General features: G+C 38.7%; 1 protein-coding gene across 1 annotated transcript in view; it reads right to left on the bottom strand.

The window, feature by feature from the left end:
* Positions 1-5,135: 5,135 nt before the first annotated feature.
* LOC139762407 (N-chimaerin-like) overlaps positions 5,136-23,722 on the bottom strand; it is a 31,133-nt gene continuing 12,546 nt past the window's right edge. Inside the window, exons 7-10 of the mRNA XM_071687264.1 lie at positions 23,102-23,284; positions 17,914-18,051; positions 16,073-16,178; positions 5,136-10,153 (exon numbers count right to left, since the gene is read on the bottom strand). Of these exons, the coding sequence (XP_071543365.1) occupies positions 9,961-10,153; positions 16,073-16,178; positions 17,914-18,051; positions 23,102-23,284 (620 nt within the window). The 3' untranslated portion in view covers positions 5,136-9,960. The remainder of the gene's footprint in view (positions 10,154-16,072; positions 16,179-17,913; positions 18,052-23,101; positions 23,285-23,722) is intronic.

Raw genomic sequence — 23,722 nt, 5'->3', positions numbered from 1 at the left:
CAATAATTACAGTATTACAACAGAGGAATTCAGGTTGTATTGCTAGCAGAACGAATGAGGGAGAAGTCTGCTGCTAACATAGTGCCAATGGCAGATTTGAGTGAGAAACTACAATAGTTGGTTTCTGAGTTTGGAAGAGTGTGAGAAAGGAGAAAATTGTCTGAATGTGAATCTAAACATAATAATTGAATTTAGCAATCCACAGATGAAAGTCAATTGGGGAATGAGTCTGAATAGTGAAAACTTGTAAGAAATGAAGAGTTTTAGATGTCTGGAAGTGGATGTAGCAGTGAATGGATCCATGGGAGTCTGTGAGTCATAGGGTGGGTGAAGGGAGCTAATGTACTAGGCGTATTGAGGAATGTGGAAAGAGATGACACTACCTGAGAGGGCAAAGATGGTCTTGTCTGAAAGTATAGTAGCCCTGAGAGCAGTGTATGGATAGGAGGCTTGGGCTCTAGATGATAATGTATAAGGGGTTGAATGTGTCGATAAACAGATGGATGTATACACACCAAAGAATGGATTTGAACCCAGGGTAGGGCATCCAGCCAACTTGGCCACACAGAGGTTAAAAGTACCTACCTAGGGTTCATATCCAACCCATGGTGTATATGCAGAGGGTGAATGTGTAAGAAGTTAACAGTTTGAGGATATGTTGTTAGGAGGGTTGATTGAGTAAGAGATGATAAAGTAAGACAGAGGTATGGTAATAAGAAGTGTATGGATGAGACAGGTGAAGTGGATAATATTCACTGTATACATAGTAACAATTAATACTACTCAACATACATGCATCATATATACTTTTCTGACAATGAAAAAAGATTAACTAAAATCTAGGCTGTTAACTGCAGCAGGTGTTATATTTGCAGCTTATTTCAGTCTAAGCAAAAGTTCCATTCATGTCTTATTTCAACTGAAAAGTTGATACTAAAATTTTCTCTTACTGAAAAGCTCTATAAGTATCGTAATGTTCAAAATGCTTATCAAGTCTGGGCACCCTCTAGCCCTCACATATAAACCCTTCTCCACCCCTTTGAGGGAGTTCCAATTAGAACAGGCATCACAGATAGATAAGACAGATAGATAGATAGATAGATAGATAGACAGAACAGGCTTCACCCCAAAACCACACACCACAACACTCACTTGCTAAACTTTCTATTCCAGCTGCTTTATGAACCAAGGTTAGTAGTAATCATAATTAGGCCCAAAAATAATGCTTTGTTATAATTAAATAAACATTCTTCAATGATGAGTAACAAATCAAATCAAATGCTTTTTGCTAGCTTCCTCCAGCATACTCTGAAGGCCAATGTTTCTAAAATCCATAAAATTTCAAAATCTGAAAGTTGCTTGGTCCCAGGGATTACAGATTGTTGAAACTCAACCTGCAAAGTATTGAGAAATACCAATATCTAGGGGTATCATAAATATAGATATAAATATAAATATGGGAGTGGGGGGCTGGAAATCCTCCCCTCCCGGTTATAATTTTCCAAAAGAAGGAACGAAGATGTGGGCCAAGTGAGGATATACCCTCTAAGGCTCACTCCTCTGTTCTTAACTCTACCTCGCCAACGCGGGATAAGGCAAATACTTGTGGAAAAAAAAAAATATTGTTTCAAAAGTGTGACTGATTCTGTGGCAAGAACAACATGAAAAGAGATTTACAGATGAGTGTCTGAGGCATCATTTGCATAGATTAGTAATATCATGTCCTTTAACCCTCAAATGCCAGAATCAGCTGCCGTGTCCATCTAAATTTAGAAAAAAGAATCATCCTTTATGATATGAAACACTGGCATGCAAAAGTACGAGAATATGCTTAGGAAATATTATAGATACATTTGTTTCTGCTAGTCCATAACTAAGTGAGGGACTGAGAGGGCTGTGGTTGACATATCTGGCAGCTCCCAGCAGAAGAGAGGGATGTTGTGGTTTTGTAAATGAGCATATACTCAGGAATATTTTGCAACACATTAAAAAGAGTGTGCCGAGGGAGAGAGGGTGACAGATGTGGGAAAGATATCAAAAGTTTTCTTCCATTCTCCTAAAATCAGTTTCACACTACTCTTATTTCATATACAGTCACAACACTGGTGTTAAATAACATGAACTTATTCTTAAATACTACACCACTCACACTAAGAACAAGAGTGCAAAAGATACTGTAGGTGTTCTTTCTTTGAAAATTCAAGCTATTTACTCTCATCTGCTATTAACATCCTCCATCACCCAAGGGTCGCATCAAGAGGAAGTTTAATGCAGCTGCTAAATATAATTCTTAAATTTAAACAAAAAGCAGATAGTGTACCTGGGCATTTTATCCTCTAAGCTGTGTTTTATCAATTTTTTCACGAAAGACAGTGAAATGACTAGATTACAACTTGGAGCACCTACTTTCATATCTACCAAGGAAACATCCTTCTGTAACAAGAAGCATCACTTATGTGGTTCATATAGATAACACAAGTTGAAATAATGTCTCATTTTGTCTGTGATCTGATGGTAAAGTGAGTTTATCATCTTAAGAGATATTATAAACAGTTGTTCAAGAATGCAAACTGAGTTTTGCATATACATGCAAATTACAATGTGGTGTAAATCAATACATATTACAATAAGGTGTAATGAACTATAATGCATTACATCATGCTACTATATCACCAACTCCAACCCTGCTACTCAGCACAAGGAAGTACAAATTTGCCCTGAAATTATTCAAGATTCTGATAATATGCAATACTTTAAACATTCATCATATCCCTCACTCCTCTATCCTACCTACAAATGCTTCATGAATGTACCAAATCTTGATTTTTCCACATAATATATTCAGTCACCTGCATCACAAAAATTATGTACAATCATTCATAGCAGCCCAGTTATGTCTGATAAGTCAACAAGTTAATACTTGTTGATAGATATAGAGTGGACATGAGCAAATGAGGTCACTTCATCTGTTCCTGGTGCTACCTTGTGATGCAGGAAATGGCAAACAAGTGGAAAAAGGAGTCAATGAGTCTACTTCCAAAGTGAAAGCAGGATGGTACATGTAGAATTCTCCGACATTGCTCTGCTTACAAAATGTTTCTCTATATCTATCAAAAAGCACAACAGAAAATCTCGTAATATTTGTGGTCTTTTCATTTTAGATGTAATCATTTACCATTCCCAAAACTTAATACTCACATCCCAAAATCATTTCCATTTAATAGTGATATCCACAAAAAAAGGGCTAATAAACAATGAACATAACCTACATGAAAAGTTTCATAAAAATCAAGAGAATATTCCAAACATCTAGACCATGTATGTATATGTGCTATATGTTCAAAGATACAAGTATACTACTCAACATACAATCATCATCTATGGTTCTAAATCTACTTGTACTTTAAAGGGTTGTCTTTAAGTACATACTGTGTAAACCACATCATACGTATATACATGTGCATGATAATATATTTGTAAACTGGCTAATTAGAAATTCAAGAATTCATCTAAACAAAAGTAAAAACCTTTATGTACATATTGTATTCCCTCCTGTCGGTCAACTTAGTATCAATCTGTTGGCATTCAGTCAACTAGTAATGTCCAATACATCTCATTACTTGAACTAGCTACATTCAGAACAAAAGCAAAAAAATTCACATTATAATCCACATAGGTGAAAATACAGTTCAATTCAAATACAAAGTCTGCTAAAACACTAAGTGACTATAAAAATGAAATATCTAGTATTCTAAAAAGTTTACGACAATTTTAGTGATACTTAATGTAATTCTTAATAAACAATCATGATATATAGGTTTGCCCATAAATCTTCCATAACACAGACATACACACCTCTTCTCAAGAGGCTTCTGCAGCACAAGGCTATGCTACTTCCAGTACTTCTAGTACCAAGGAAATGTGGATTCTCTTGGAGTGAGAATATCACTGACAAGAATTCACTTGCAATGATAAAACTTCCCCAAAGGTGGGGTGGAGGTCACGCCAGGAACGGATGAAGGCAAGCAAGTATGAATATGTACATGTCTAAATATGTCCGTGTATGTATATATGTATATGTACTGTGCATATATGTATATGTGTATGTATATGAGTGGATGGGTCTTCCTTTGTCTCTTTCCTGGCACTACCTCTCTGACACAGGAAACGGGGTGGAATGCTATTTCGTGTATGGTGGGGTGGCAACTGGAATGGATGAAGGCAGTAAGTATGGTTATGTACATGTGTATATATGTATATGTCCGTGTATGTATATGTACACATTGAAATGTATACGTATGCATGTGTGAGTGGGCTTGTGGGCATTTATGGATATACATGTGTATGAGGGTGGGTTGGGCCATTCCTCGTCTGTTTCCTTGCAATACCTCGCTAATGCGGGAGATGGCGGTTAAGTATAATAAAAGGGGAGGGAGTGGGGGGCTGGAAATCCTCCCCTCTCATTTTTTTTTTTTCAATTTTCCAAAAGAGGGAACAGAGAAGGGGGCCAGGTGAGGATATTCCTTCAAAGGCCCAGTCCTCTGTTCTTAGCACTACCTCGCTAACGCAGGAAATGGCGAATAGTATGAAAGAAGAGAAAAATATATTTATATATTTTTTTTTTTTTTTTTTTTTTTTTTTTTTATACTTTGTCGCTGTCTCCCGCGTTTGCGAGGTAGCGCAAGGAAACAGACGAAAGAAATGGCCCAACCCCCATACACACGTACATACACACGTCCACACACGCAAATATACATACCTACACAGCTTTCCATGGTTTACCCCAGACGCTTCACATGCCTTGATTCAATCCACTGACAGCACGTCAACCCCTGTATACCACATCGCTCCAATTCACTCTATTTCTTGCCCTCCTTTCACCCTCCTGCATGTTCAGGCCCCGATCACACAAAATCTTTTTCACTCCATCTTTCCACCTCCAATTTGGCCTCCCTCTTCTCCTCGTTCCCTCCACCTCCGACACATATATCCTCTTGGTCAATCTTTCCTCACTCATTCTCTCCATGTGCCCAAACCATTTCAAAACACCCTCTTCTGCTCTCTCAACCACGCTCTTTTTATTTCCACACATCTCTCTTACCCTTACGTTACTTACTCGATCAAACCACCTCACACCACACATTGTCCTCAAACATCTCATTTCCAGCACATCCATCCTCCTGCGCACAACTCTATCCATAGCCCACGCCTCGCAACCATACAACATTGTTGGAACCACTATTCCTTCAAACATACCCATTTATATATATATTTATATATATTCTTTTTAAATCTTTTTATTATACTTTGTTGCTGTCTCCCGCGTTAGCAAGGTAGCACAAGGAAACAGAAGAAAGAATGGCCCAACCCATCCACATACACATGTATATACATACACGTGCGCACATGCACATATACATACCTATACATTTCAATGTATACATACATATACATACACAGACATATACATGTATACACATGTACATAATTCATACTTGCTGCCTTATTCATTCCCGTTGCCATCCTGCCACACATGAAATGACAACCCCCTCCCCCCACATGCACGTGGGATGGGGAGAAAGAATACTTCCCATGCATTAACCACGTGTCGTAGAAGGCGACTAAAGGGGACAGGAGCAGCAGGGGCTAGATACCCTCCCCTCCTTATATTTCAACTTTCTAAAAGGGGAAACAGAAGATACATTTTTTTTATGCATATTCGTTATTTCCTGCACTAGCGAGGTAGTGTTCCAGAAAAGATGACTAAACTTAGAGGTAAAACTCCCCACTTGCCCACCTTTTCTGTTCCTTATTTTGGACATATGGAGAAAATGAGCAAAGAAAGATTGACAAAGAAGACATATGTGTCAAAGGTGGAGGGAACAAGGCAAAGCAGAAGACCAAATTGGAGGTGGATGAAGGATGGAGTACAAAAAAGATTTTGAGCGAATGGAGCCTGAAAAATGTGGTATATTGGGGTCGACATCCTGTCAATGGATTGAACCAGGGTAAAATAATAATAATAATAATAATAAATGTATCCCTGGGGATAGGGGAGAAAGAATACTTCCCACGTATTCCCTGCGTGTCGTAGAAGGCGACTAAAAGGGAAGGGAGCGGGGGCTGGAAATCGTCCCCTCTCGTTTTTTTTTAATTTTCCAAAAGAAGGAACAGAGAAGGGGGCCAGGTGAGGATATTCCCTCAGAGGCCCAATCCTCTGTTCTCAATGCTACCTTGCTAATGCGGGAAATGGCGAATAGTTTGAAAAAAAAAAAAAAAATAATAATAATAATAATGATATTTTTTCCATACATAATCGCCATTTCCCGCATTAACAAGGTAGCATTAAGAACAGGGCACTAAGCCTTGAAGGGAATATCCTCACTTAACCCCCTTCTCTGTTCCTTCTTTTCGAAAATTAAAAACAGATGATTCTATATGTAGGATTTATGGATCTGGAGAAGGTATATGATAGAGCTGACAGAGATGCTCTGTGGTAGGTATTAAGAGTATATGGTGTGAGAGATAAGTTGCTAGAAGCAGTGAAAAGTTTTTAACGAGGATGTAAGGCAAGTATACGAGTAGGAAGAGAGTGATTGGTTCCCAGTGAATGTTGGTTGGCGGCAGGGGTGCGTGGTGTCTCCACGGTTGTTTAATTTGTTTATGGATACAGTGATTAGGGAGGTGAATGCAAGAGTTTTGGAGAGAGGGGCAAGTATGCAGTCTGTAAAGGATGAGAGGGCTTGGGAGGTGAGTCAGTTGTTGTTTGCTGATGATATAACTTAATCGCCGTCTCCTGCATTAGCGAAGTAGCACAAGGAAACAGACAAAAGAATATATATATGGCTGTGTGGAGGAGGTTGGATTTGTTGAAAATGAAATGCTTGAGGATAATATGTTGTGAGGTGGTTTGATAAAGTAAACAATGAAAGGGTAAGAGAAATCTGTAGGAATAAAAACAGTATGGCTGAGAAAGCAGAAAAGGATGGGCTGAAATGGTCAGTAAATATGGAGGGAATGAGCAAGGAAAGGATGACAAAGAGGATATAAGTGTCACAATTGAAGGGAACATGGAGAATGGGGAGACCATATTGAAGATGGAAGGATGGAGTTAAAAAGATTTTGAGCAATCAGAGACTGAACATGTAGGAGGGTAAAATACATGCACGGGATAGAGTGAATTTGAATGACGTGATATACTAAAATTGACGTGCTGTCGATAGACTGAGTCAGGGCAGTAAGTGTCCACGGTATACCATGGAAAAGTCTGTGAAGCCTGGCTGTGGATAGAGAGCAGTGATTTTGGTGCATTACACACAATAGCTAAAAAGAGTGGATGTTAGCAGATATGGGCTCTCTTTCTTTGTTCCTGGCACTACCTTGCTAACTCAGAAAACAGTGATCAAGTATAAAAAAATAAATACATCATTTTTCCCCTTTACCAGTAAATATATATCAAACATAGGTTCTAATCTCTGCCCAAGGACTAAAATCTTGTAAACTACATAACATTCAGACAACTAAAGGGGTTAGATTACTTTTTTGCTTTAAATCATGTAACATACGTAAAATATAACACATGCATAACAGTTTGTGTTCAACATTTGGAATAGTATGATTAACAGTATGAATAATTAAATTACACATTAAAGCCTTTGTGTACCCTGTTTTTATCCACTATTTCTGATACATACACATCAAAGCCTTTGTGTAACCTGTTTTATCCACTATTTCTGATTCAGAAATCTCTTTGCAAGTTGCACTGATGTAATGTTACAAACAAATAATACTTACATAAAACCTTATCAGTTCAAATAATTAATCTATCCATTCTATGATATAATATTATTAAAACAAAACAAATCAGCACTGCTCAAAAATGAGATGATGCCTCGTGTTTTCTTTGACACAAAATCTGTTATCAAAAATCTAAATCTCCAAAAACTATTAATAAATATTTTACATGCACTCAAGCTGGTCATGAAAATAGCATCCTTTTGTCAATCTATCATTCATCTGCTTTTTCTTCATTCACAGCAAACTGCTCTACGCTGAATTTCCTCAAACTCCTGAGTTGCCGACAAACATTAAAGGCTAAAAACCTAACAGTCTGGTTCATATTTGCTCATAATTGCTAAATCCTTATTTCTCTGTCATACCTGTGCAAAAATTTCTAATCAATTGGAATAAGAAAAAGTATGGAAAGCACAGGGAAAAACATCAGGGGGGGATCTTCAATCAATTCTGTATGAGGCATGGCTTTTCCTGTTCCACAGAGGACACAGCTTTCTTTGCTTTAAGTCCAGCATATTAAATGCGTACCGGTGGGAAAACTACAGTACGAGTAAGTTATCAAGAGCCATGATATGTACATTTATTGAAAGTCTGCTAGCTACAGTAACTACATCTCAAGTTCAGACACTCAAGTTTTACACTTTATAGCTCAAGACTTAAAAAATTTATTTGATTGCAATATATTGATAGATTGTATATAAATTGATGGGTAGGTGAATTCAAATCACTTACAGCACAAAATGATGAAAGTGACCTTGATGTAAGAGATTATCCTCTTATTTCCTAACTTTATCATTTGAACACACTTGTTTGTCTGATAGTGGGCTGAATAAGCAACTGCACAATACCACCAATCCCCTGATGTCATCAAAATTGAGTTTATGAGTGTTTCTACTGTGTATAAGGTTGTATTCTATTTTGCCTTTAATTGTTTTTCATGGCATCACAGTTATTAGGGTATACTTCATATTTTCTTACTTTACAAACATTCAACCCTTCATTTTTTCATTTCCCCTAGCTATCTAGCTAAATCTCTGATGCCTGTTCCAACTGGAACTCCCTCAAAGGGGAGGCCCTAGCTACAATGAAGACAGGGGGTGGTGATATCTGGTGGCCACATGGAATGGGTTAAATGGTATGGTATGGGCTCAAGAACATGTGTCAAGCCAAACATATTAGGTGTGGTATAAAGTAAATTTGGCAAATGAGAGCAATCAACGGAAAGAAAAATTCAGACAGTAAATTCATGAGAACAAGGAAGACAGATTTCGGGGAAAAAAAATCCCATTACGAAGGTAAGCTGTGATAAAGCCTGCTTAACAAACAGCTCATCCTAATAAGAGGAGTAAAATGTAAACTGACAGTCCACACATCTCACAAAGTACTTCACAAAATGATTCATAGTTATGAATGTATAAATAAACTGTTTCTCTGCTATCTTAGCATAAGCATGAATCACTATGCCCTAACCTTCTATACTGATGTAATCACAATGACAAATGGAAAAGCAGCAAACTTCATATGAAAAGTGATTTCCTGATGTTTCTAATAAAATCAATTAGGTTTATAAAAATATGAAAAAAAAATGCCTTTGAGCTGATAAACTAAGAACTTACATTGCTCATGAGACTCTTCAAAAGAAAAAAAAAAATTTCTTATGACATTCTACAGCTTTCCTAGTAGCAAAAGTATCTCAACTGTCAGAATAAGTATGGGTATACAGCGACATTTAAAATTATATCACCCTTTTTAACCTACTGAAGAACTCTATGAGTCACACTCATCATTCAGAATAGCACTTTTATAATACAGTACAGTAAATTTATTCAGATCTTTTAATCACACAAGACTTTTTTGTAACTGCTCCAAAGTTACAATAAATTCATATGTATACTTATCACACTAATAATACCCATCTCATTCATCATTTTCAGTATCAAAATCTTTAGGCCTAAAATGTAGCTATAAATTCTATCAGCATACTTCAAAGAACACTCTTCATTTTGTATGAGTTATGTAAGCTATGGGTCAAATACTTTTGTAAATTAATACTTTTGTGAGCTTGAGATTAGTGAAAGCCTGAAGAAGGCACAAGATATCTGGTGCTAATTTTCCTACCATAAGGCTTTTCAGTGAATCTTAAAATATCCATATTACAAACTTAAGTTATGGAAATACTTCTCTGTGATAAATAATGAGTACCTCCACAATTCTTGGCTCTTGAGCTGTATTCACCATGGCAAGAAGATCTGCTGGCTGAATGTCATCACCCAGAGCAACAGATTGGACGAGTGTAGGGGCAAAGACAGTACTTAAGCTGGTTGCTGTCATTTTGTTAACTGCACTATGTTCATAGACCCTTAAAAGAAAGAGAAATATTCCCATTTCAATATTCTACAACAATTTCAGGACCTAGAGAAATCCCTCCTGTAATATCTTTACCACTATTAGTGCTGCCTATAGCTCCAAAACATATACGTTATAATTTTGGCAAACAAAATAAAAAATTATCAAACAGTATGTCTATGTCAGCACTCTCAATCATACACCACCTCTCCCTCTTACATTGTCATTCCTTACGCAATCAAACCTCCCTACACCATCTAATGTGCTCAGCCATTTCATTTCCATTATGTCCAACCTCTCTTGTTCTTTTGTTAATTCAGGGCCCAAAACTCACACCCATACAACAATGTCAGAACTACTCTACCAATAAACATACTTAATATTTCCATCACACGATGTGACCTCTCTTTCCTCAGTCATCAATGCACCCAAGACCTTTGTACCCTCTCCCACCCTGTGATGAATTTAAGCTCCTTCAGTTCTTATCTGCTGTCATGCTCACTACCAGGTATCTAAAATACATCACAGGTCCACCTCATACTCAAACAAATCTGTCTCACCTTTCTATTTGACCACATTATCATACTTTATTCACATCTCTCAACTTTTTCCTTTTACACACAGTAATCTACCAAACCCAAACATAAGCTTCTGCACTTTTGCTCATGAGTCTGCCACTAGAGCTGTCATCCACACACAGAAACTGACTCACCCCACGGATTTCCCTATCCACAGCATATCATAGACCTAACATTCTCTCTAGGACTCTCATATTTACCTCCCTCATCACCTGATTCATGAACAGATTAAATAGCTATGGTGACATCACACCCATGGTGTACATCTAATGACTACAAAAAGCCTTGTTTGTCCCCCATGTATTTTCAAGGGTGATAAACGGCTAAGGTTTATTGCAGGTATAAGCACACCACTCTCAGGGTCAAATTGTCATACACCTGGTTGCTGAGATGGTGTGAGCACCAGTAACACACCACAGTGTACCTCAGGCTGTCTTGAGGGAATGATGATCTTTCTTTACTAAAGGCTGCCATGTCATTTTGGGAATTTTGCTTCTGAACAGTATATTTCTTCCACCTGTGCTTCTAGATGGTTGGCTCTCACCTTTCTATGGAGGAGAAAACCCGAATTGTTGCCTGGAAGCAGACAATGTAGGTACATAGGAGATTTCTAGGTTCACTGGGTGCTCAGAACACACAATCAGGCAGCTGCATCCTGCAACATATTAGTGCCTCACCTAATTCAGGAGATCAAGATCCTACAGAAACAAAACATGGATCTAAAATACTTCAGGAACCTTGCTAATTCCATGCCCTATTGCAGATGGTAATTAAGGCCAAAGGAGGGATGACAAAGTTAAAACATGTAAATTTGACATCATCTTTCAAAAAGTATGGGGAAGTGGACACTTTTTTTCAGGACACTGCACCTTCACCAAGACCTCTCTTTCCTTTCCACTGAGATACACACCTTACTCTCCTGATAAAAAGTCCTCACTGCATGCAATGGCTTTCTTACCACAGCATATATCTGGAAACCCTTCTAAAAGGCATCTCTCTCAACTCTAACAAATGCTTTTTCCAAGTCCATTAGCACCACACACAAATTCCTCTCTTGCTCTAATTATTAATAAAAATAAAATTCTCCACATACAGCTGGTTTCCACATCTACTTCTGAAGCAACACTATTTCTCCCCAGTTTGAGGGTGAGTGCATGCCACAAAACTCTCAACCACCTCAGTCCCATACAACCTACTAGGGAAACTCAAAAGCCCTGTGCCTCTATAATTCAAGCATTCACCTTTATTCCCCTTGCTATTATGTTATGGCACTACACAGGCATTCTATCAGTCCTCAGGCATCAAAACTTGGGCCCTTACAGTTATACCCTCAACCGTCACGTTCTCCACTCTTGCATTCAAATCACCCATCATGGGAAATATCCCTTGCATCAAAACTGACAAAGCACTCATAAAGCTCCTCCCAAAAGAGCCTATCTCTTTCTACCTCCTTTCATTACAAGATGCACAAGCAATAACAATCACCCACCTCTTTTATTACTTTTATTCTCAGCCATATCTGTCTCAAAGTCAATTCCTCATACCCTTTAACACATTCCACTAGTTCAACCTCCTCTCTTTAGTTCTAGTCCTCACACTAACTTCAGACAACACCTCCTTGGACATTCTGAAACAACTCTTCCCAATCCCCTAGAGCTTTGTTTCACAGTCAGAAAATCCTGATTTCTCTCTTCATACATATCACCTATCTTCCCCTTCTCATTTTAATTAAATCATTGCACATTCAAATATCCCAGCCTGAGCCCTCATGGTTCCCTTTCACCTGTTATACTTCTTTACTTTCCTCACCAGCTGATACATCTGACAACAATTCCTCCTCGTCACTCAGTTCATCTAACAAACTATATATTTTCTGCAGAATTTTTTCCATTGCCTGCTAGGTAACACAAACCCTCTACAAGCTACTAATTTTACCATAAATCAGCAGGCAATTCAAACAGTGACAGGAAAAGTTGAAGGTTATATGATGTTGGCTACTGTTTAAGAGGCAAGTGAAACATGAACTTTATACCTATCATATCTTCTTACTCTTAACAAGACTCATTAAATATGAATCAGTGTCTCCATTCACACCACCTGTATGAAAACAGTTTCCATTCCATCCGATCTCATATCATTCCTCTGACATCCTCATCTGATACATTCCTTAGCCTAAACAATTCTTCCACAATATACCAAAACATAATGAAAGAATGTGCGTGCATTTATTCTAAATCAAAATACAAAACTCTGACTTGGGCATGACAACTTGCAAATGTAAGTCACTTACTTTATATCAGGTTAACAGTATCAGAGCTATGCACTAGCTCTACCTTTTGGCAAAATGGTAGGAGCAACAGACAGAAGTAGTACACAGGAACTTTTAGGCAGGAGCATTAGACATTAGTAGTCAGTAGAAACATCAGGCAGAAGCTTCAGCAAACATTGGGCTAGAGTTGCCCTCTGCCAGTAGCCTGTTAAGGGTGAGGCACTTAAGACTAAGAAGCAGCACTGGAGTTCAATAGTTATGGAGACTCTATTGCCTTGGCCACCCTCTTGAGGGATTCCAGTTGGGAACAAGCATCAGAAATATAAATAGATTGAATGGATAGACATATTAACAGTAATAAATTACACAATATCTTACTTTCATTCACAGTTTTGCACTAACATCATTTACAGTAGGATACCTAGAGATAGCCTGAGGCACAATGAGGAAGGTTGCTGGTGCTCATATTTTTAGAAACACCAGTCTCATTGACCAGATACTTGCTAATTTCAAACTAAGAGTGTCATGTTTGCACCCACAGGAAACCTTGCCCATATATTGCCCAAGAAAGTATTTGGGGGGCAGGCAAGATTTTTTTGCAGAAACTGAAAATGTCCATGGACTAAATAACCAACATTTCACTTACCCAACAAAAAGTATATGGAATCACCCGCTCACATTTCAATAAAACAATATAATGTCAATATTGGACTTGATAAAAAAAAAAAAAGAATTACTAACTTCACAAAAAATCTAAGGAGTTTGTAGCATGCATTTCACTAACACAAGGGAACAAACTTACCAAATTAATCATCTTTAATAAGGTAAGATGTTACAGACTGGTCAAACCCTACTTCACGAACACAACAGAAAATATATAAGCTTAACAACCCAAACTTCACTAACAAAACAAAAAAGTCTACTGAATTAGGATTCTAGATTTCAGTTGCAGAGCGAAAGGTTTACAGACTTTCCGGCCCACATTTTACCAATAAAAGTAATCTATTCCTTTATCAATTCTGATTTCACTAACATAAAACCTTTCCAAACCACATTTATTATGCAACAAAAAATCTACATACTTTACTACTCATATTTTACCGACAAGACAAAAATTCTTAACTCACACTTCACTAGCTCTGGGGACAGAGACGTAAGAATACTGCCCTTGTATGTCACAGGGTGATTAAAAGGGACAGCAACAAGGGCCGTTATGCCTTACCCTTCTTGTACTTGAATTTCTATACAATAAAACAAAAGGAACCAAGATAGGAGAGCTCATCCTCCATGATGGCTCAAGCTGGGGTACTTTACATGAGTAGATTAAATGCAGATGAGAAGGGAGAGATATGTAGTATGTTTGGGGAAAAAACTCGATGTTCTGGACCTTACTAACACAACGCTCAAAGAGAAGGGGAAAGAATGGTAAGCGAGCATACAAGGGATAGAGTCCGAGGTTAGTAAGATGGTGAGAACAAAGGATGAGGTGGCATTTCTGATAACCACATGTAAGGAAAAGAGCTCAGGCTGATGTGGATTAAAATTAAAGTGGATTACTAAATGGGGCTGACTGTGAGTGCCTAAGCAACAAGCTATGAGAGGAGTTAAGAAGCTAGGAAAGTGTTTTAGGAGACAAGGGAGTGTATCATCAATGATGACATGAAGAATTGTGTAACAGTGATGGGTAATGTCAATGCAAGAGTGGGTGATGTGGAAGTTTGAGGTATAATTTGAGGAGCAATGGAATGCCTACTGAATTAAAATGGTAAAAAGCGTGTGGAAGTGTTTTGAAAAACTACTGATAATTGGGAGACCCTAACCTAAAAAAGGGACATACACAAGAATGCATGGGTGGGTTGAGGTAATTGTAAGCACACATTATTTCATTTTGTCTTAACTGATATGAATGTTAAAGTGAGACATTTGGATATAAATATGCTTGACATTTCACAATGAGTGAAAAGTAACTTTTGACAAGGCTGTATCATTGGGTGTAGAGCCTCATTAGAGAACTTTTTGCTCTAAAGAAGACTACATTTCCCTGGTACTGGGAGTACCTCAGCCTTGGGCTAGAGAGTGGATGTTAGCAAATGAGGCCATTTCTTCATCTATTCTTGATGCTACCTCCATAACATGGGAGATGAAGAACAAGGAAAAAAACAAATTTGCACAACATATACCAGTTTTAAATAATCAAATGAAAACTTGAAAGAGCAGATCAAAAATGCAGCTTTTATCACAAAAATGAATATGTTAATGTCAAAGAAACAAAACTGTACTTCCAGTTCAATGTTAAAATGAGACAATTTTCTTATCATGCCTACTTTCTCTGGCATAAAATATTTCTAAACATGTACTCAAGGTCACTATGACAACTATGTTGACAACAAGGCAAAGACAAGCCTACTCACAAGCAACAAGTAGTGGACAGGTCCCCAATATATTTGGCTTACGAGCCATGTGCTATTACACCGTTTAATAATTTTCTGTTTCTGATCTGTTTTCACACATTTTTCATCAATCCTGGGATTAGGGAGAAAGAAAACTACTCACATATCACCTGTGTTTCAAAGAAGGCAACTATAAGGGGCAGTTGTGTGGGTAGGAAATACTCTCCTCCCACATCAGTGCTTTTCTCAAACAAGACCACAGGAAGAAACCAAACAATGATTTTTCCTCTACGATTCTGTCATCTGTCCCTGAAGTTACCTAATTCATGCAGGAAACAGAAAAAAAAAAAATGTGAAAGAGAAGGATCTGTTTTCCTTTGTGACTGCTTTAGGATATCTCAATTTTTTCTAATGACTAAATAATGAGATCAAAATTAACCTTGAAAGCTTGGGAACACAATCTTTTTCAGAAATCTGTCTAGCTCATACTCTCCATATTCTTGCAATCTATTAAAACAAAATGATCAACAAAATGAAAATATAATTACAGAAAATAACCAGTACTTTTGAGAAGTTTCATAGGGTAGAGGTGGGCACCTCAAAAGAGCCCCAAGGGTGCTGTGGTGCACATGGGCATCTATTTGTGGAATAATCTATCAAGTGATACAGAAATACTGAGAAATGCATATACCAACCTGCCAAGGTGAGAGATAATGGCTTTAAGTGTTGCAAAGTGTGCTGGTGGAAGGGTCAAAAGGGCCTCTCGAATGCTAGACAACTGGGCTTCAGGATCACTTAATTCTGTGAAAGGAGACAGGTCATAGGAAAACGATATGTGTATATCAATTTGTTGGCTACTAATCCTATTACATTATAATTCATCCTGAATTAAATTGCAAATATAAAGCCATTAATGGTTGGGTTATCAATATAAATCTTTATTTCATCATACTTGATCACCATTTCCTGCATCAGCGTGGTAGTGCCAGGAAACAGATGAAGAAAGACCCATCCACTCATGTACACATGTACATATACATACAAGTACATATACATATCAACATATACAAAGACATACACAGACATATACAAATATACACATGTACATATTCTTACACACTTGCCTTCATCCATTCTCAGCACCACAGGAAACAACATCATTACCCACTGCTTCCACGAGGTAGTGCCAAGAAAAGAGACAACAAAGGCCACATTCATTCACACTAGTCTCTTTGGGGGAAAAGTACAACCGTCACAACTTATTTAAATCTAGTGTGTAAAACAAACTTTTATATACGAACAAACTTCATCCTTTTACTACCCTATTTTTGCATTCATTTTATCATCTATTCATTCCATATACAACTGAAAGAAATAATACTATGGCACCTACCTAATCAATTACTGTTGTTATCCTGCATCTAATATTAGGAGGAATTTATCACCATTTAAGCTCTGAATGAATGAATAACAGCTTGAGACTGAGTGTGAACAACTGTGGCCTTTTTTGTGTGTTCCTGGTGCTACCTTGCTGAAGCAGGGGGTAGCGATACTGATTTCTGTGGGATGGGGTACCGCCAGGAATGGATGAAGGCAAGCATGAATATGTATGTGTGTATATATGTATATGTCGGTGTATGTATGTATATGTGTATATGTTGATATGTACATGTTTGTATATGTGCATATATATATATATATATATATATATATATATATATATATATATATATATATAAAGAATACTTCCCATGCATGTCGTAGAAGGCGACTAAAAGGGGAGGGAGTGGGTGGCTGGAAATCCTCCCCTCTCGTTTTTTTTTAATTTTCCAAAAGAAGGAACAGAGAAGGGGGCCAGGTGAGGATATTCCCTCAAAGGCCCAGTCCTCTGTTCCTAACACTACCTTGCTAATGCGGGAAATGGCGAATAGTATGAAAGAAAAAAAATAAGAAATATATATATATATATATATATATAAATGAGTGGAGGGGCCATTCTTCACCTGTTTCCTGGCGCTACCTTCCTGATGTGGGAAATGGCGATCAAATACAATAAATAAAAATATTCACATAGATAAGAATTCATACTTGAACCAGGGCATGTGAGGCTGGGGTAAACTATGGAATGTTTTGTGGGGCCTGGATGTGGAAAGGGAGCTGTGGTTTCGGTGCATTATACATGACAGCTAGAGACTGAGTGTGAATGAATGTGGCCTTTGTTGTCTTTTCCTAGCGCTACCTCGTGCGCATGTGGGGGGAGGGGGCTGTCATCTCATGTGTGATGGGGTTGCGACGGGAATGAATAAAGGCAGCAAATATGAATTATGTACATGTGTATATATGTATATGTCTGTGTATGTATATGTATGTATACGTTGAAATGTATAGGTATGCATATGTACGTTGGACGTGTATGTATATACATGTGTACATGGGTGGGTTGGGCCATTCTTTCGTCTGTTTCCTTGCACTACCTCGCTAATGTAGGAGACAGCAACAAAGTATAATATAAAATAAATAAAGAATCTATACTTACTACAAGCTGCCTGTAATTTACAGAAGCAATCACTAGTGATGAGGGAAATAGGCAAAAGTCTCAGGTACAGTTTCAACACTCCAGCAACCACATTGATGTCTCCCACTGCCTTCTCATTTAAGTTCACCCGGTTACCATCTACAATGTATAAAAGAAAAAATAAGACAATTATTTGTAAAGTGTCATTCGGTACAGTAGTAACATACTGCATTCTCATCCAAAAAGGTGTAAGTTTACTCTCATGTTCATGCAAAGTTGGATTGCAATATCATATCTTACTCATAAAACTCATACAAAAATGACAGTATATAACTTCCCTTTAAACTTGTTGGGAGTACTTGGAAGGCAGCAACTGACCAGGGAGGTGTATTGACAGTGCTACCAACCTGGGTATCAGAGGGCTAGTGACGGCTGCCTGTTGAACCAGCACTTCAGTGGTTGTTAAAATGTACTCCTTTGACACAGGTAGCCGTCTTTTCTTTCTGACTCACCTACATGTGGACTGCTGGCATTTTTTCCAAAAACATGCAATCTCTCCTTATCATATATAACACTTGACAACACTTAAATCACACAATTCATTTCTGGTAACTCCGGAATTTCCTTCTGTGAGTGTTATGCACTACCCCTGCATTTTGGCAAAATAATAGCAGCAACATATACCTGGGGATAGGGGAGAAAGAATACTTCCCAAGTATTCCCTGCATGTCGTAGAAGGCGACTAAAAGGGAAGGGAGCGAGGGCTGGAAATCCTCCCCTCTCGTTTTTTTTTTTTTTTCATTTTCCCAAAGAAGGAACAGAGAAGGGGGCCAGGTGAGGATATTCCCTCAAAGGCCCAGTCCTCTGTTCTTAACGCTACCTTGCTAACGCGGGAAATGAAGAATAGTATGAAAGAAAGAAAGAAATATGTAAGTAGCAAGTACAAAAGTTAGACAGATGCATTAGATAGTACTAGCTGGGAGCATTAAGTATAAGCAGCAGATTGGAACATTATGTCGACACATTAAGAAAAATTGGTCAGTAAGAACACTGGGTAGGAGCCTACAAAAACACTGTGCTAGAGTTCCCCATTGCCTGTTATATGTGAGGCACCAAAGGCTAAGAAGCAGCACTGGAATTCAACAGTCATGGAGACATTTTTTTGCTGTAGTTTTCCCCTTGAGGGAGTTCCCAAAGGGAAAAGACATCATAGATATAGACTGATAAATATATAGACAGAGACAGGAATTCTTTTGATACATATTCGCCATTTCCTGCATTAACAAGGGAGCATTAAGAACAGAGGACTGAGCATTACAGAGAATATCTTCACTTGGCCCCCTTCTCTGTACATTCTTTTGGAAAAGCAAAAATAAGAGGGGAGGATTTCCAGCCCCCCAATTCCCTTCCCTTTCAGTCACCTTCTACGACACGCAAGGAATGCGTGGGAAGTATACTTTCTACCCTATTCCCAAGTTTAAGAAAGACAGGGATACGTAGATTAACATTGTAACTAAAGTATACGTCTGTTTCTTGAAATTTTAAGCAAAATTTTGGGTGAAAATTAGGTTGAGACATCTCTCCCAGAAATATTTCTATCTTATTTTATATTCTATTTCATTATACTTTGTCGCCGTCTCCTGCGTTAGCAAGGCAGTGCAAGAAAACAGACGAAAGAATGGCCCAACCCACCCACATACACATGTATATACATAAATGCCCACACACACACACACACATATACATACCTGTACATTTCAACATATACATATATATACATACACAGACATTTACATATATGCACATGTACATATTCATACAGCTGCCTTCATCCATTCCTGCTGCCACCCTGCCATACATGAAATGGCACCCCCCTCCCCTAGCGTGCACGGGAGGTAGTGCTAAGAAAATACAACAAAGGCCACATTTGTTCACTCTAAGTCTCTAATGCACCAAAACCACAGCTCCTTTTCCACATCCAAGCCCACCAAACTTTCCATGGTTTACCCTGGACGCCTCACATGCCCTGGTTCAATCAAGTGACAGCACATTGACCCTGGTACATCACATCATTCTAATTCACTCTGTTCCTTGAACGCCTTTCGCCCTCCTGTATGTTCAGGCCCCAATCGCTCAAAATCTTTTTCACTCAATCTTTCCACCTCCAATTTGGTCTTCCACTTCTCCTCATTCCCTCCACCTCTAACACATATATCCTCTTTGTCAACCTTTTCTCATTCATTCTCTCCATGTGACCAAACCATTTCAATACACCCTTTTCTGCTCTCTCAACCACACTCTTTTCATTACCACACATCTCTCTTACCCTTTCATTACTTGCTCCATCAAACCACCTCACACCACATACTGTCCTCAAACATTAAATTTCTAACACATCCACCCTCCTCTGCAAAACCCTATCTATAGCCCATGCCTCACAACCATATAACATTGTTGGAACCACTATTCCTTCAAACATACCCATTTTTGCTCTCCGTGATAACGTTCTCACCTCCCACACATTCTTCAACACTCCCAGAACCTTCGCCCCCTCCCCCACTCTGTGACTCACTTCCGCTTCCATGGTTCCATCTGTTGCCAAATCCACTCCTCCAGTTTCTCTCCATTCAAACTTACCTCCCAATTTACTTGTCCATCAACCCTACTGAACCTAATAACCTTGCTTTTTTTTTTTCTTTTTTGCGGTCTCCCACGTTTGCGAGGTAGCGCAAGGAAACAGACGAAAGAAATGGCCCAACCCATCCCCATACACATGTATATACATACGTCCACACACGCAAATATACATACCTACACAGCTTTCCATGGTTTACCCCAGACGCTTCACATGCCCTGATTCAATCCACTGACAGCACGTCAACCCCGGTATACCACATCGATCCAATTCACTCTATTCCTTGCCCTCCTTTCACCCTCCTGCATGTTCAGGCCCCGATCACACAAAATCTTTTTCACTCCATCTTTCCACCTCCAATTTGGTCTCCCACTTCTCCTCGTTCCCTCCACCTCCGACACATATATCCTCTTGGTCAATCTTTCCTCACTTATTCTCTCCATGTGCCCAAACCATTTCAAAACACCCTCTTCTGCTCTCTCAACCACGCTCTTTTTATTTCCACACATCTCTCTTAGTAACCCTTACGTTACTTACTCGATCAAACCACCTCACACCACACATTGTCCTCAAACATCTCATATCCAGCACATCCATCCTCCTGCGCACAACTCTATCCATAGCCCACGCCTCGCAACAATACAACATTGTTGGAACCACTATTCCTTCAAACATACCCATTTTTGCTTTCCGAGATAATGTTCTCGACTTCCACACATTTTTCAAGGCTCCCAAAATTTTCGCCCCCTCCCCCACCCTATGATCCACTTCCGCTTCCATGGTTCCATCCGCTGCCAGATCCACTCCCAGATATCTAAAACACTTTACTTCCACCAGTTTTTCTCCATTCAAACTTACCTCCCAATTGCCTTGACCCTAAACCCTACTGTACCTAATAACCTTGCTCTTATTCACATTTACTCTTAACTTTCTTCTTTCACACACTTTACCAAACTCAGTCACCAGCTTCTGCAGTTTCTCACATGAATCAGCCACCAGTGCTGTATCATCAGCGAACAACAACTGACTCACTTCCCAAGCTCTCTCATCCCCAACAGACTTCATACCTGCCCCTCTTTCCAAAACTCTTGCATTCACCTCCCTAACAACCCCATCCATAAACAAATTAAACAACCATGGAGACATCACACACCCCTGCCGCAAACCTACATTCACTGAGAACCAATCACTTTCCTCTCTTCCTACACGTACACATGCCTTACATCCTCGATAAAAACTTTTCACTGCTTCTAACAACTTGCCTCCCACACCATATATTCTTAATACCTTACACAGAGCATCTCTATCAACTCTATCATATGCCTTCTCCAGATCCATAAATGCCACATACAAATCCATTTGCTTTTCTAAGTATTTCTCACATACATTCTTCAAAGCAAACCCCTGATCCACACATCCTCTACCACTTCTGAAACCACACTGCTCTTCCCCAATCTGATGTTCTGTACATGCCTTCACCCTCTCAATCAATACCCTACCATATAATTTACCAGGAATACTCAACAAACTTATACCTCTGTAATTTGAGCACTCACTCTTATCCCCTTTGCCTTTGTACAATGGCACTATGCACGCATTCCGCCAATCCTCAGGCACCTCACCATGAGTCATACATACATTAAATAACCTTACCAACCAGTCAATAATACAGTCACCCCCTTTTTTAATAAATTCCACTGCAATACCATCCAAACCTGCTGCCTTGCCGGCTTTCATCTTCCGCAAAGCTTTTACTACCTCTTCTCTGTTTACCAAATCATTTTCCCTAACCCTCTCACTTTGCACACCACCTCGACCAAAACACCCTATATCTGCCACTCTATCATCAAACACATTCAACAAACCTTCAAAATACTTACTCCATCTCCTTCTCACATCACCACTACTTGTTATCACCTCCCCATTTGCGCCCTTCACTGAAGTTCCCATTTGCTCCCTTGTCTTACGCACTTTATTTACCTCCTTCCAGAACATCTTTTTATTCTCCCTAAAATTTAATGATACTCTCTCACCCCAACTCTCATTTGCCCTCTTTTTCACCTCTTTCACCTTTCTCTTGACCTCCTGTCTCTTTCTTTTATACATCTCCCACTCAATTGCAATTTTTCCCTGCAAAAATCGTCCAAATGCCTCTCTCTTCTCTTTCACTAATAATCTTACTTCTTCATCCCACCACTCACTACCCTTTCTAATCAACCCACCTCCCACTCTTCTCATGCCACAAGCATCTTTTGCACAATCCATCACTGATTCCCTAAATACATCCCATTCCTCCCCCACTCCCCTTACTTCCATTGTTCTCACCTTGCTTTTATTCCCCCTTATTCTAACAAATCCAATTGTAAACTCGGACTCTCTAACCAATGATTCTGCTAAGTTGTGCTTTCCAGGAATGCATCTCCAACATAATGCAGAAACTTGGTTTGCTTTCTAAAAGTGGGAACAAAAGAAGGAAGGATTTATCCTTGATGGTTTAGTTCTTGATGCTAACTTGCTGCAGTGGGAAGGGTAGTGCACATAAAAGAAAAAAAATGTAAAAGCCCAAAATGTTACCTCTTTCAAATGCTAATTTAAGGGCATCTATTTGATCTTGTGAGCCAGGAACTCTGTATATCCCTTCTGATGTCAAGCCTCGAGCCTCCACTTCAGCTATGCACTCTGTCACAATAGCAGGCACTTCAGAAACCAAGCCTGCTCGGCTACCCAAGCTAGTTGTGAGGTCAACACCAAATATGCCTGTAAATCAGATATATTTTGCAATTCATCCACGCAGCCATTGCAATGTCTCACACATTTCAGTTTTAAACAAAGAGTATTCAAAATCATATAATTAAAGGACACAGTACCATTCACATGCAAGTCTTCAAAACTATATTGTTGTTTCCTTAACCAAAACTTTCCTACTTTCAAAAATCTGTAGAGCAAATTTTTCCCAGCAAAATGTTTTATATTATATATCTAATGCACTTTCATGATTAACTTATGTAAATGTAAACCTGAATAACAGCTCCACTATGGGAACCCTGCAAAATCATCATACAGTTTGCTAAATTCATAATTTTGATTAATTGTAAAATCACAAGACCCCTCTCCTGGGGCTCCTGCAGCTCTGAAATGGCAATCTAATCGGAAAAAGGAAAATGGTTAACTCCTTTAGTGTGAGAAGCTCCTCAG

This window comes from Panulirus ornatus, chromosome 43 (genome assembly GCF_036320965.1).
Source record: "Panulirus ornatus isolate Po-2019 chromosome 43, ASM3632096v1, whole genome shotgun sequence".
Lineage (NCBI taxonomy): Eukaryota > Metazoa > Arthropoda > Malacostraca > Decapoda > Palinuridae > Panulirus > Panulirus ornatus.
Note: the sequence above shows the minus strand (reverse complement) of the source record. Positions and strands in the feature narration are given on the sequence as shown.